The sequence below is a fragment of the Carassius carassius genome, chromosome 18, assembly GCF_963082965.1.
Source record: "Carassius carassius chromosome 18, fCarCar2.1, whole genome shotgun sequence".
In the NCBI taxonomy this organism is placed as follows: domain Eukaryota; kingdom Metazoa; phylum Chordata; class Actinopteri; order Cypriniformes; family Cyprinidae; genus Carassius; species Carassius carassius.
This window is the reverse complement of record NC_081772.1, coordinates 6,677,611-6,693,799: the sequence shown is the minus strand read 5'-3', so window position 1 is coordinate 6,693,799 and position 16,189 is coordinate 6,677,611. Positions and strand designations below refer to the sequence as shown.

Below are 16,189 nucleotides of genomic sequence, written 5' to 3'. Positions count from 1 at the left end.
AGTTAGGAAATCAAAAAAATTGTATCATTACAAATATTATTATAAATAAATAATATAAATAACATTAACAACTGCAGTGAACCAATTCAAATTTAAATATTCAATTTGAGAATTTAAATTCAGGTCAAGTTTACATTTAATTTAATTCGTTTTCACTCTAACTGTTATGCTGATAATAAAATAAATAATAATACAAATATTTTAGATTTTTCCAACTTAAATTTTATATATATTTTTAATGACATATGTATTGTACACACACACACACACACACACTTTTTTATTATATATATTTACATAAATTTAGTTAGGAAATCATAAATATTTTCATTGCAAATTATATTATCACATAACAACTCCAGTGAACAAATTTACATTTAAATATTAAATTAGAGAAATTCAAAATGCAGTTTCAAAAAGTGGTCTCAGAGTTTTGGACCCCACAGTGTATTTTGTGTTTGGTTTACAGCTTTAGATTTGTCCAAACACAGAGCTTAAACACTTGTATGACACAGTACTGACTTGCATGACCTAGATGACCTACATGTCTTGGCGTGGAGCTGTGGGTCTCTGTAATTCAGGGCCTTTTGTTTTCCACAGTGCAGTAGACAGAAACGGGTTTTGTTGATCATGCAAATTCCTGCGGATATTGGCACAGCATGAAGGAGAGGGAGGGAGGAATAGTGAGGGGATCAAGAGGGACAGACATTAATTCATTAACTCACCATCATCAAACACTAAACGCTTACAGATTATAACATCTGATGTACGTCATAAGTAGAATGAAGGACAAAATCATTCACGCTGTTTGGCTCCACTGCATAACACATCCTGCAGGAAATTATTAACCAGTCTGTAGTTCCATTCCTAAAAATGAACTGAATTCAAATCAGTTTGTGGGGTTATAAATCAAACATCCCAAAAACAGAATCTCCTCAATTAGTCTTTGATCCTGATGCCAAATACGCCATGTGGAGGGAACGGTCACTGTGCAATTGAGGATATTCACAAGATGCAGCCAACAAGAAAACTGCATATTGTGACTGTTGTATAAGCGGCCAATGTTCGGTCACTTGGCACCCAGGGCTATTTAGGGTGTGTGTTTGTGTGTCCAGGTCCTGAGCAGGAAGACTGAAGCTGAATCAGCACAGCCAGCGACTCGACCCCTGTGAGCGCTTCCTCCTCCTCTTACAGATGTAGTAGATAGGCAGAGCAAACAAGCCTGTGGAGAGATCAGTCACAACACCGGACAGCTCGGTCACACAAAAGAAGAAACTAATCTAGCCATTCAATCACAGTATAAAGTTATGTGTGCCATCAATGTGCTTTACGAGAAAAAAATAAACAAAGAAAATATATATGTAAAACTGAAGCAAATTCCAAGTGACTTAATCCATTACTCTTCCAAAATATATTTTTTCTGCAAAATCATCAACAAATATGTATTCTTGAGTCTTAGACCTTTCCAACGATATATAGTTTGCCATGACTAGATTAGGATTTAATAGTAATATAATAAAGTAAATTTAGGTTGCCCGTATTTGGGCAGGTGACAGTTAAGGGGTTGAGATTCATAAATAAAAATGTTTGGTTCAGTATACATGTGTATTGAATGAATACAGTTTTTTTTTACTAATGCGTGTTCAGAACGTCTGTGGAAGTTAAGCTATTGATATTTAGAAACTCTTTTTGTAAGGTATATTAATTTATTTGGGAGTGCAATAATTCAGACTAAAAGATAAGTTTTGCAAAAAGATTTTGCATCCAGAAGTGGAAGAACAAATCTCTTCTGCCAATTACAACAGAACCATAAACTGCAGTATGAAGAGCGTTGCAGCAGTACCGAATGACATCTTATTAAAGAAAAAGATACAGATTGTTCAGCTTTATTTTTAATTAATTATTTATTATTTTCAATGGAATTTGTTGTCCCATCTTCAATTTTATTTTCATTATTATAATGGTTATTTTTTACTTTCAGGACCATGAAGGTTTTTTTTTTTTTGGTGTCTGATTACTTTTTTAAATTTTTTTTTCAAACATAAAAAAATTTAATTTCATGCAATTATCATTAGTCTCTTTCATTTTCTTATTAGAGATTAAGTGAATCCCATTACTGTAAAAAAAAAAAAAAAAACATTAAGTTAATATATAAATACATAAATTAATGGCAATAAAACTAATATTGCCAAGATGCATATAAATAATTAATTTCTGTAATATAAATATATACATTTCTTGAAAGTAGGCAGAGGAATGAAAGAGATAAATGATACCCAACATCCTAGTCACCCATATTTCCCTTTCTACAGTTTTGAATGCTGAAATACATTGCTGCATTTCACCATTGTATTTTATGTCACAACCACATTTATGTTTTCATTATAAAACTGAGAAAGTTGCTTAACTGTCATGAAAGTAATGTTAACATAATTTTAAAAATTGCTATAAAAAAGCAAATATAATTATATAATCTTTTACTCTCTTGAATTTGTGGAATTTGGGATCAAATATAATCCAGACATGTTCCTGGCAGGCTTTGTGAGATTCATGAAGCGTTACACAATCCTTACCTATGACCAAAGCCAGAGCTCCAACGACCACCACGAGGACAATGACCACTGGAGCCACCAGCACTTTACTCACTGTGAAACAGGCAACACAAAAGAGTTCAGGTTCACAAAAACAAACACATTTACAATTCCTATCTACTGCTGGACTAAAGAGAAGATGGAGTGTATTTATCTTTCTCAACAAGTCAGTCGGTTAATGTGAACCCTGTGACCTCTAGACCAAACACTTGTGTCTGTGATGTATGGATGGTTGGGTATTATACCACAGTTCGTTGCACTAGCCTGAGGACACCACACAAACACTGGCTCACGTAAAGTGTACACCGATATGCAAACTAAAAGAAGATCATGGAGTCGTTCGTATCTCTGTGCTATTACTAACTGGCGTTATCAGGGAGTTGTAAACTAGCATGGTCTGAAATAGTGTAAACTGTTCTTTTAGGTGCTCTATTTGTGTCAGGACAGTTTGTTTTTGTGATAAAATCTAGAAATGCACACATATTTTGTATGCGTAAAGAAGTGCAAGGGTTGTACAGCTATAAACGAACATAAAAATATACATATTTAACTTTACAGTTAAACACAAAATGGTACATACACACACAACAGTGTGTTTGTATACTAATGTTCATTGGTGAGCTTGCAATCAAAACGAAGTCAATATAATAAAGAGATGATACATAAATAATGCAACTTTCTTTGGCCATGTTTGACTCAAAATGATCAGAAAACAGCCCCCCCCTCATGCATTATTTTAAAGCAAACAAAAAAATGACAGTTTGTAAAGTCTGTGAGTCTGCCTTCATTGTTGGCTATTGATTTGTTTGTTTTTTTGTTTGTTTTTGTTTTGTTTTTTTACAAATGCACAGTTTAATAATTATCATTCCTAAATGTGATTGGGTTCAAGGGAGAAATAATCCAGTATAAACACTGATATATACTGTACAGTAAAATACTTGTATATTGGAAACAAGCAGGTTATGAAACAACCAAGAGCACATTATGATAACAAACGGCAAGAAAACTCAAGATAAGCCAATGTTATGTTTCCAAGGTAACCCCAAATATTCCAAAAAAGCTTAAATAAATCATGTTGGATTCTCTGCTTATGCACACTCACTACAAACAGAGCCTCGGACCAGCCGGCGCAGATGGGGTTTCTCAGGCAGGTAGCGGTACTTGCATCCAAACACACTCAGGTTGGAGGTGTGGTCCCCAAAAAAGCGCAGATGCCTGTACTTCTCCCCGCAACGATAACAAAAGTTAGTGTTGCACTGTGTGCAGGTCATGTGATCACAGCCCTCCGTTCTCTGAATGTGGATCTGTTGGTATGGAGAACAAATAATTTGGCAATGAGTAATCAAATCACAATGATTTTCACTTGTTTTTAAAATGTCTAGTTAGATCTGTGAGCTAGTGGGGCAGATTTTCTTGAATCTGGACCAGCGACTGACATGTTCAATTAGTGAAAGCTTAGAGCTCACAAAATTATAATTCACAATGATTACATTGCGATTATTCCAACAAACAATGCACTTCTCAGTATTATGGGTTGAGAAACTTCTTCAGAAAGGGAAGATCTTAGCTAAGCCTTTAGGTATCTGGCTCAGGTATGTGCACTATGCTAAACACTTGTGTTACGATAGGTCTTCCAAAGCATCATGAATGCACACGTCTGGATGGAAACCGCAACGCCTTGTAGAACTCGCTGATCTCTTGAAATTGTTTCAGTGCAGAGAAATTTATCTTGTGTGGACTTTCATTCAGGATCACTGTGCCCAGACCCCAGTATTATGACGTCTTATGACTGGAATGCCATTTTTCCCAAGACTGTAATTAAAGTTAGTCAGGAGGAAAGGAAGAGAAAACAGACAATAAACACAATCCTTCCTCACTATCTCAGATGGGAACATTCAGTTTTTACAATGACTGACTCTGTTTATCTGAACTAAGTAACTCCTATTAATTTTAAGTAGGCCATATTTTACATCGCATTTTATTTATCCCCTGAGGGCTTGTAAAGTGTCTTGAAACTGTGACAGATGAGTTTTCCACCTTCTCTCAGACTAAAATTAAATGAAAATGAAGAAGGCTTATTTTTGCTACTGTACCTTTAAGACCTCAGTCTGACTTTACAATAAGCTTCTAATGTCATTAAGTAATTAAATAGTTAACATGACAAAACTGTATTCAAGTTGTATAAATAAACATTAATAAACATTAAACATGAATTGATGAAATGTATAATATTTAACTTGTGTTAACCAACTGAACTTTATTGTAAAGTATTACCAAGACTATATACAAATGACCTGCACAACCATTTAAACATTTGGGGTTAGTAAGAATTATTTATTTCTTTTTAAGGAAATTAATACTTAAATTCAGAAAGGATGCATTCACTTAAACAAAATAAATGCTGTTCTTTTAAACTTTTTATTTAAAAAATTGAATCACGATTCCACAAAGTTATGAAACTGCACAGAAGTTGCTGAATAATAAATAGGAGCTTATATGTAAATGTGGGAGGGCATAAATGAATATACTCATGGTTGTGATGTCAATACCATACCAAATGTGGTATTATAAACGTGTGTACAGTAGTACTGTAGTAACGCTTCCATGTCAAAGAAAATGAACAAAGATCCAGTTTTCAGTATATGTACAGAGCATTTTAGGAAAGCATGTTCATTACCTTGCAGAATGGACACTTCTGAGCGTTCCTCTGGCCATGTTCGATGACGCTGGCCCAGTGACGCAACAGTTTGTCTCCTCTCCTGTAGTCTCGACACTTCAGGCCTTCATGCCAGGGTGCATGGCATTTGAAACACCAGACAAACTGGCACTTTGTGCACTGAATCTATGGGGATTATTTGAAGAGACAGACAGACAGTTTGCTTACTCAAGAAAGCCTTTTGGCAAAGAAAGTCACTCTGATTCAGAGTTAAGACAAATAATTCCACATTGTAATGTTCTTAACTACAGAACGGGCAACATGGGAAAAAGCACACCTTATACTTATGGTCACTCTTGGAGGACGTCTGTTGGCTACAACCCTTCAGGGAGGTAAACAGGCTGCACTGGGGACATGGTTTCGTGCTGGAGTCCAGTCTGCTCAGCTCCAAGAAATACTTGTATTTTGCCAGCTCTTCACTGGACAGGTGCGAAATCACCAAACTATCCTCCAAGAAACCACTGCATTCTGTGATGGGACACACCAAGTGTGCCCGACCCACGTGAACCTTAAAAGAAACATGCAATCAGCCAAATACATTGAAAACCGCTCCATTAATGCAGTGGTAAACCTTCACAACTCTACGAGCAGTTAAATATGTAAACCACCCTGTTTGAGAACAGTTAACCGTACATTGAGTATGATTTCGTGTTCTTGGAAATAGTGGCTTTTAATCAGTGATTACAGGAAGTCCAAACGATCTGTGTACACAAGAACTCAAATAGCCACTGTACAAGCAGCATTGTACCTGAGGTACTTCCAAGTCAACAAGCAACGTCACCTTATCAAACAATCACTGAAGTACGGTAATACGTGATTGAAGAGAGCTAACCCTAGGTATGATTAGTTGATAAATGGATCTGTGTTGAATGACCTTTCCTAGTTTCCTAGAGGGAGTTAAGTGATCTCATGGATCAGTGAGATCCATTTCATTCTCATTGTTAAGATAACAGGGCTTTGGTGTAGTCCTACAGCTGCAGGACTATGACAATCAGCACCTCCCCTGTGAGAGGATTACATCCTGCTTCTGGTTCCCCACCCATCTTCCTTCATCTCCCCTCTGGGAAGACAGGATTACTAAGCATTTCCATTGCGAGAACTAATCTACACTCCACCCTCTTATTTTTGTGCTGAAATTTCAAGCAACAGCATTTAAGGGACATTATCTGAAGTGACAAGAAAAGAGTTTGGTCAAGAGACAACAGTAAAATCAGGCAAGTCTTGGGTAGTTACAAATCAGCTGGAATAAAATCTGCCTTGACATCTGGAAGCAATGCATTCTGGACTAAAATAGACCAGACTGAATTCCATCTGTCAATGCATGATGATGTGAGCACCAAGAAAGGATGACAAAAATGAACCCCCGACAGTAACGTCCACTATGAAAATGTCCATCCCTAAAATATGGAAATGGCTTGATAACAATAACCCCATTCTGTGGAAGCTCTTGAGATATGGTTAATCCTGTAACAGTGTCACAGAACAAGAGTAACTTTTAGAGATGAGTCACAGTAATTGACTAGTCAAACAGCAGCAGTCAAACATTTTTTAATTGAATTGTCCTAATCCAATCTTTTGGTGAAATGACAACCTTCTCTCTGTTGTGACGTATGTCAGACTTATCCAATCATTACTTTATTTTGTCAATAATAATGTACAATATGTCACAATATGCAAGAAAAGATGTCGCTATTTCCATTACATTGTGACTTTAAGACCAAATAATCAACTAGTACACAAATATTGATTAATACAATTGGGCTAAATGGATAAATGTGCACTCAATTGTTGCAGCTTTCCTTATGTAGTCTATGGACAGGGGCTATTACACTCTAATGGTGGACGACAAAATAAACTTTTAAATGTCATGTAGTAGATGGTACAGTGGTACAGTGCATAGTATAGTACTGTAAATCACTTGGGGGACACAGCTTTAGTTTACCTAACTTCTGCTGGAACAGGCTTGTACTAGTTTGGGGACGCTGCTTTAGGTCATTTTTAAATGATGCACCTGACTAATGCAAAAGATAGTCTTGGTAAACAGCATTAACAATGCTCATGTTAAGAGAAGGGATCTCGTGGCTGATTGTGTGGCACCTAATGAGATCTGGCACTCCCATGAGAGCCCTTACCTGAGTACGTGGCACCAACTGGTGACAGCAGTGCTAGCACTCCCCCAGGGCCACCCACCGGCCCTTTTTACACCTGTCAGCCTGCTGCTAATGGGCCGAACACACAGCTAGCACAATAACGGCACTCAGCACCCACTGCAGGTGTGAACAATCCTCTCAGTATGGATGGAGAGTTTGATTTTCAGCCTGCCATATCACATGCTGGCATCCTGTATTCACTCTGACATGTTTCTTATTGATCAGCACCACCTCTTGAGGTGGGCTATCTTCTAAGGGAGATATCTTTTTGATGGATTTGAAATCGAGTGCAGAATTCACTCTTTGAGGCAGCCCACATGCCTGTTAAGAATAAAGCAGATCTATTACAGTGAACACTCAGTCAACAGTAAGACAGCAACCAAATTGCTGTGGGAAAAGTGCATGACCAAACACTTTCAGTTTAGCATCTATAAAAAAGTAATCAAACATTTTTTATTTTCTCAGCAGATTTCCTGCATCACCTCATCTGAGCACTGCATGCATATTTTAATCTGAGGCCTCATACATCTCAATTACAGTAGGTTGTATGCAATATTCAGTCAAGCAGAAACTATACACATTCATACATTTAAATGGACCGGTTATTCTGCAAGCCTACAAAAGGTCAGTGAAATTAACCAACAAATCTTTACCCAACATTCACACAATCTGATACCTAATATCAAATCTACTGGGGCATATACTGTACATCAAAGCAAAAATTCAAAAGCAGACATTTCCAAAATTGTTAGGCATTACTCTGGTACAGTTTTACCAAACCCTTTGGTAGAATACAAAATACTCTGCTCCAAAACTTGGTTCCATGCTTATGAAATAGACAGGTTTATGAAAGAGTTTTTGACTATACAAAAAAGAAAAAGAAAAAAAAAACTTCTGTGCACTAGGGTTGAGCCACTTCAAGTTTATGAGTTGGATTTCATATACTTTCAACAGTCACACAAGAGATATTTCATTAATCAAAAAAAAAATAAAGATAAAAATAAAATAAAAAAACCTATTTTGCAACCACAGATTTCATGCATTTTCAAAGATTGCATGCTTGGGTTTAAAAACAGCTGGACGTGGCATAACAAAATGGAATGGAATGCAAGGATCTTGGATCTCATGTTTAAAAATAATTACAGAACTATTTTTAACTTGATACATTCATGATGCTGAAAACAAGCTTTGTTTTTTTTTTACTTAGAGCAACAATCAAAAAATAGCACATAGTGAAGAAGTCAGTTTATGCATAATAATGAAAACATTACTTAAAGCAGTCATTTTGAGGTCTGACAGTAGTTGTAATTTATTGTTGAAGGCTATGTAATTGTTACAAAAGCACTGTTTTGATGGCTGTAGCAGTGCTGCTTAAAAGGGGATGAATATAAAAATATAAACACAAACTCTCTAAAATAGATTACCGTGCCAAATGCTGTCAGCACACTAGACAGCTCTGAGAAGTTGTCTCTTTATCCATGTCCTTTGAAACAATGCTGCTAAAAAAATTAAATACAAAAATCTAAATAAATTTGTAGATCTCAAACCCCTAAAACACTTCCTGGATAGAATACCCCATAGTCTATGATAACATGTTTAGAGGCCAATGTTTACTTGCATGTTATCAAACTCACAACATGAATGTCTTTTTATTAATATTAAAGATTACAGTTCTGTATCCTGTTTTGATTTCATCACACAACACTTAATACACAACATTAATTTCAAAGGCATTGAAAAATAGTCCGATTACGAGACTGTTGTCACCATATTTATAATTGTAATCCTGATATGGCATTATATAGTAACATGCTGTATATTTCGACAATCCAAGTCTCTTTAAACGTAATAAGTAAACCACTGACGCAACCCAACACAAAGGCCTGAAATGAGAAACAGTGGCTCGGTAAAGTTAAATATAAGCTATTTAAATTAGTCTTTTGTAGTGCAAACCTCTTGCCATTTCTCTTCGGTAAAAGTGCACATTAACTAATCGCCCTTTCCTTTCATCTGCTTACAAACCATATTCATAGCATTCATTTGATCTCATATATTCTTATTATGCAAATTGCTTTTGAAATCATGCACTGCACAGGCCTAAAGATAACTGATATGAAAGCAGGATTGCCGAATGTCACCTTTAAAAAGTATAAAAGTGCACAAATGATGATTCAAATCATACAACAAAAGGGAAAACTTAACTCATAAACTCAGACGTTAAAGGAATAGTTCACCCGAAAAAAGATGATATTTTGAAAAAAGTTGCAAATGTCCATAAAATTTAAATTTGATGTGGTTCACATCAAGACAGGGTGAGTAAACGATGACAGAAAGTTATTTTTTTGGGTGGACTATCACTTTAGATTAAATCATTGCCAAAGTAAAAACATAAATCTAGTCATAGACTGTACTTTTTTTACCCTAATTCTCACATAAAGCTGGACATTTTCATGTTTTCAAGTAACCGGAGTCAGAAACGAAGTGCTCATACATTACACCACCTTGTTATGACGCTGTACACAGCTGTGTCACTGGATACTATTCAGGTTTTACAGGTAATCAGCTTTGTATAGTAAATCCATGAATAGCAAAACAAGCGCTACAAAAATGGGAGCCGTGGCGATCTTTCTGTAAGCAGCTACAGAAACAGAATTCTTTTTGGCAGCATCATCGTCATACTTGAGCACTCCAGAACACAGTCAAGAAAAAAGGTCTAGGCTTGCAGCTAAACAGGCCAAGTGAGCTCACCAAATGCAGGTTACTGCTTGGGCATGAATAAGACAAAACCAGACTAATACATTTCAGTTACAAAAGACAGCTATCATCATCACAGCGACCTCTGCCTGACCCCCAAGATCATTCACGGTAGCAATAAATCTGATTTGAGAGAAGAACGGCAACAGGCAAGTCAACGTAACTTGATTACAACCAAGATCCCGCCAGAAGGGGAAATTGTTTCTATGTTGCCTCCAAACCATGCACAGACCTTCCAGCCAGCAGTTACAACATAATTAGGGCACAGAGAGGCTGAGATCATTGATTAAGCAATCAATTACAGCACAAGTTCCTCCTCCACTTGCCAGCAACATGACTCACTGCCACTGGGTAAGATAGAAAAAAAACCGTCTAGACCTCTTCCTCTTTCTAAAAACCTGATATTACAGTTTCTCATCCAAACTACGGATGTGAAAAACTATATATTTTTAGTTTAGGGTTACATGAAGGTCTTAAAGTTCAAAGAAAAATGAAAAATTCTGTCATCATTTAGTCACCCTGTGTTTTCATTTTTTTAATGTCCATATCCTTTTTTTTTTTACTCTGAAACTCATCGTTTTAAAGATGACTACAGAAAGTTTTACAATAACATACAATTTCAGTCTTTCTACTTCCAAATGTGTTAATCGTAATTTCTTCTAAATTTCTGAGTGAAACTGTTTCAAAGTATATTGGGTTCCAATGTTTCTTTTGTGTTGCACAAAAGAAAGAAAGTTATACAGGTTTAAAATGAAATTAGGTTGAGTAAATGTTTGCAGAATTTTAATTGTTTAGATCGATCATCTATCCCTTTACAACTTCGGGTCCAAGTGACGTGGTCAGACACATTTCCTAGACTTACCATTTCAATGTCTGCAATCTCCAGACACAACTGTCACAATTCTAGTTCCACAATTTATTTTAACATAAAACACAGCTTGGGGTTGTTTACATGAGGCATTTTCTTCTTTTCAAAAACAGCTAGATGGAGTGGAATCCAATAGATCTTGAGAAGTTTAGAAGTTGAACTATTTTAAACTTGTTATGCTGTCTCAAAACCCCCCATAAATATCAACAGCCAATCTGAATTTATATATCAGTGATGTTCTAAACAGGATTAACCTAAAGATGCAACATTTCTAAGAGTTTTTTTTTTTTTGCAAATGCAAAATATCTATTAACTAAAGTACTGCATGCAAATTAAAGCACCAATAATAAATGTCAGAATTTACTATGACTAATCCAAATTAGTTTAAAAGTAAATATACAAATACGTTTTTTTTTTTTTAATTACGTTTAACCAAAGCCTTGACAAGACTCATTTAAACACATGCTGGTGTGTCATACAACTTTATGAGGAACTCAGAATGGTCATGCTTTTTATATCACACAGACATGACTGTATTGTGTTACACAATAAAGGTCTCTGCTCTGCAGCAAACGAAGTACGAAAATGACTAAAACTAACATTTCCAAGTCTATGATGACACGAGCCAGTCTAAGCAACACAGGAAATGCATCACTTCTCCAAAGCAGGGCAGGACAGGCTGAGAACGTTTTCACAAACACAATGGAGAACTACTCCATTAACAAACAGAAACATGTTATCATTAGAAGACAATCAATTAAGAAAAGCAAATATCGGGCTGACTGACAGGTGATCCTGCAACAAAACATGCTTGTTGAAACACTTTGGAGTACCTTGTAATTAAGACCATAAACATTCAATATCATAGTATTACCCTCACTTTACCAGGGTATAAAGACAGAAAAACACATGAAGATTAGATGACAGCTGTTTCACAGATTCACTAGGATGCGATTCTCATTGCTGGCATGTAGAGGCATATTAGGTTTGCATCAGTCCACTTTAAAGGTGGCTGCAAACACAAACAAAGGAACATCCCTGCAAACAAGATTTTATTCAGTGCTGAAAAGAAAGGAAAACCTAGCATTGAGATGGTATCGATGGATGTGGCTACCTGTGAGATGATGTATCTTTTCAGACATTCTTCACAAACTGCATTTTTGCAGCAGTGTAGTGGTAAGGTTTTTTTGTCATCAAGACAAATACGACATGTTAACACAACAGATAAACTGTTGTCAGCATTATAATAGCTGTTTATTCCAGACAGCATCAAGTCGGTGACTGTGTAGGGCGCTGGATAGTGCTCATAGTCCAATTCTGAATTTGGCAAGTCGATGGGAGGTAAAACCAGCACATCTGATGATGATGATGATGACAAAGATGTAGTTTCGTGATCAGATGATGTTTTTTCAACAGGTATCCTATAATTATCATTGGCAATACAATATACAGTGCAGTAAACATGCTCTTTTGATTGGCTGGGATCTTCACCACTCTTCAAATCAATAAAATCGATTTGATGATTCCCATCAGTATCTCCCAATCCTGAGTTACTGTCCATGTTTTGTTGGAGACTTTTTGTGCTACATTGCATCCTTTCATGATCCAAGTCGTTCAATCCTACTTTCTCCAGGTCTTTGGGATCTTCTGGATCTCTGACACTTGTCGAACCAAAATTCCTTCTTAAAATGTCCACGGCTGTTATGGTTTCCCTCTCGTCATTTTCTTTATTGTTTCCTCCTGGCTCATGTTTGTGTTTATGAAATTCCAAAACATCCTTCGAGGATAACGACAATGATGACGGCACCTTCGCTTCACTGCTGAGGACCTCCCGGCCGAAATCAGTGCTCCGTGTCCCGCTGGATACATGGACAGATTCCACGTCGCGTCCAATATAACCGGGCATATTATGAGCCGTGACATTCACACGCACGGAAGACTCATCTTCCATTCCCGAGCGGTCAACTTTCCATTTGTGCGAAAATACACACAGTCCGCTTTCAAACTCACAAACTAAACACAGAGCGAGAAACTATTACACCACTTCCGGGTCCGAGATCACGAATCCTACTACGGCGAAGCCTCTGCTCATGAATATTAATTAAGCCACGTTGACTGCGTAATAACGTTCCATTGGCACACGGCTATCTCATGAATATAAATCAGGCGGGTTTGACGTTTTGTTGTGCCTTCCAATGGCAATCGTAGGGTTAATAAATTCAGAGCCGAGCGTTATGCTACTTTCATTTAGGTTCTATAGTTGAAAACTAGTAATGTTTATAACCTATTAAATGCGCATTTAATATTAATACAAAATGTAGTAACGTTACAACAATTCGATTTTGTAAAGCATGTTGCAGCAAATATAGAATTCTTCTCTTTTTATTAGCCTTTTTTATTTAAACAAATATAAATATAACTGAACATGACTGAAATGTCACATCAACAATTTTTGAGACAACGAGAATGGTGATCGTTATATATATAACAGTATAGTTTTGTAATGACTGCGTTTTAAATATGTATATATCTTTAATAATCATACCCTTTTCCACCCTGTCAGTCTTACACTAGAGAGAGGTAGAGCGCAAGTTATAAACGAACCTCAATTTGCTTTAGATGAGTTCAGATTCTGTGCTTCACAGGCTAAGAATTTTAGAAAAAGGAATGACATAAGCAAATGCTCAGTGTGAGGTTTCTTTGGAAGAGTAAAAGGTAAATTAACCCAGTAATAGGTCACTTGGACAAGCTGTACATGCTGAATCAACATTCTGCCCCACCTTGGTGATCTCCTTTAGGATAAAGTGGCCCTAGATGATATGGCCTGATGATATTTGCACATTCACAGCATCTTTAAGCCTTGCAAGGTCAGAAATTTGCTTTATATAAAAGCAAAATGGAAATAAAAAATAGCTGCTATTGCTAAAGATGTTAATAATTAAATAATGTGTAGCATAAGTTATGTAGCATGTTAATAATTTCACTTGTAAGTTATTGATATGCATTTTATTATGTTATCATTTTGTTTATGCAAGCACGTCTAAACACAAAATGGCTATTCCTTCCTTGAAATAACAGAAAGTGCACTGCTTCCCAAGATGGATTTTTAAACTGAGCTTGTTTGACAAATAGTCAGTGTTCTGTGGCAATTTATAATAGCGTGACACAAACCCGAATTAATTAATAAATCAAAATCACGAATATTAGTCATGCTTAAAAATCCATCTGTTAGGGGGCTAATTTTAAAAATTCTAAGGAGTGACCATCTGTTATTATCTGAGATGAATCAAAGAGGGGTCACAATGTCACAGAATGCATTCAAGCATGCTTCACACAACCAAATACTGCGCTACATGGAGGCTCGTTTGAGTTGTAGAAGCAGAGACCCTGAACTGCTTTGCGACATTTATATTCATATTTCCTGTCATTTTTAGTGCCTAAATGGATAAAGGTTGGATACAAAGATTAAAGAAGATTTTGGCTCTGAAAAACTCATCAGTTCACTGCCAAGAGTTTCTGGGTGGTTGCAGGGTTGTTGTTTTTTTTTCCTTTAGCATAATGCTTTGTAGTTGCTGGAGTGTTCTTGGTTGTTGCTAGTGGTTTACGTCCCTCCTTCAAAATGTGTTTTTCTCTCTCTTTTTATGTGCTAATTTTATCATCTGGCAGGCTAAAATGTTGCATTAATAAAAACAATAGCACACTTCTTTTTAACAAGCTGCCTAATTGTAGGAATGATAAAAGTCCATAGTTATCATGAATCATGACAGTGCTACTCCCAGTTAATATTTATTATAATAATGAATACAACACTTTTTTTTCTCAAGTTGTAAATAAAACGATTGTTGGAGTATGTTTTTTTTTTTTTTGTAATTAATTTTTAAACGTTATATAGTGCAGCCTGAATAATCAAATTAAATTATAAGGGATCGCTCCTGAACACTTAAGAAACTTGAAGTCAGCAATTAGATGATTCAGTCCTGTGATAAGTCGGTACATTTTCTACAGTGTTCCCATTAATACTTTAGATAAAATATTATGGATCATGATGATTCAACAACTTATGGAGTCTGTGGCACAGAGCCAAGACTCAGTGTCTGATGGACAGGGCTGAAATGATAAGGTAATGGTAGGGAATGCTTATGCCATCAAAAAGTGCAGAGAACAACTTTAGTATCAGCAGCGTTCTGTAGCAAAATCTGGTCTTTCATCCTTATATATCCCCTCTTTCCACAGCACAACCCCTCTGTGCTCCTTAAAGCACCCATACAGTCTTTGTACAGAATGGAATGTGGAAATAGTTTTATATCTCTGAAATATTGAAGATTGCACAGTGGGTTTTCCACACATCATCAATAGCTCTAAACGTTGTGGGATTTTGCAGATTATGATGTGACCTCCACGTGCAGCTCAAAGCACAGTGCACATACAGTATCTCAGTAGTTTCAAATGATTTAGATTTCCCCACCTCTCCAGAAGCGGGAACAAAGTGTTCTATGAGGCCATTTCCCCCCTTTTCTGTTCCAAGAACGGATTCAAAAACAAACATAATAGACAAAAACGAATATGATTCACAATATATGTAGTAAAAAACAAACTGTAGTATCTCTCTGGTACTAAAATAAGAATGCTCAGGTACTGTAGCTGCATGACTGATTAGGCGTGTGTGTGCATGTGATCTTTAATCATTGCTTCTCAGTGGGCAGTAGCACAGCACATGACTGTAAAACAAATGCTTTCAGCATTTACGAAAGAACAAAAGGCAGTGTGCAACTAGAACATTTGATGCTGGAGCACATCACTACTGCTGTGAGGGAAATTCAGGGCTTGCCGTGCATGATTGACAGCGATTCATTTTTAAGTGGAAGACAGTCATCAGTGACTGTCAAAGCTACAGTCTGTTGCTAGGCACAGTCGCTATGTGCTATATGACATGTTACTACTTGGAAATGGCATAAGAATGACAAAGAAGTGAAGTAACTGATAAGAGAAGTAAAATAAAGAGTCAATTTCACAGTCTGGTTTTATTTACAGTCATTCTTTAAAAGTTACAGAAATAGAAAATTCCTATCCGTTCAAAACTCAGCACTGAACCCAATAAAATCAACCTGGA

At 36.4% G+C, this 16,189-nt stretch overlaps 1 protein-coding gene across 1 annotated transcript; it reads right to left on the bottom strand.

Annotated features, from left to right (window-relative positions):
* LOC132092222 (E3 ubiquitin-protein ligase RNF217-like) lies at nt 1-13,141 on the bottom strand. Its single transcript, XM_059498367.1, has 6 exons — nt 12,194-13,141; nt 5,585-5,815; nt 5,269-5,433; nt 3,694-3,895; nt 2,574-2,645; nt 1-1,222 (listed from the first exon to the last, which is right to left on the bottom strand). Exons 1-6 carry the CDS (start codon nt 13,028-13,030, stop codon nt 1,143-1,145), a joined length of 1,587 nt encoding a protein of 528 aa, XP_059354350.1. The 5' UTR covers nt 13,031-13,141; the 3' UTR covers nt 1-1,142.
* Nucleotides 13,142-16,189: the final 3,048 nt, after the last annotated feature.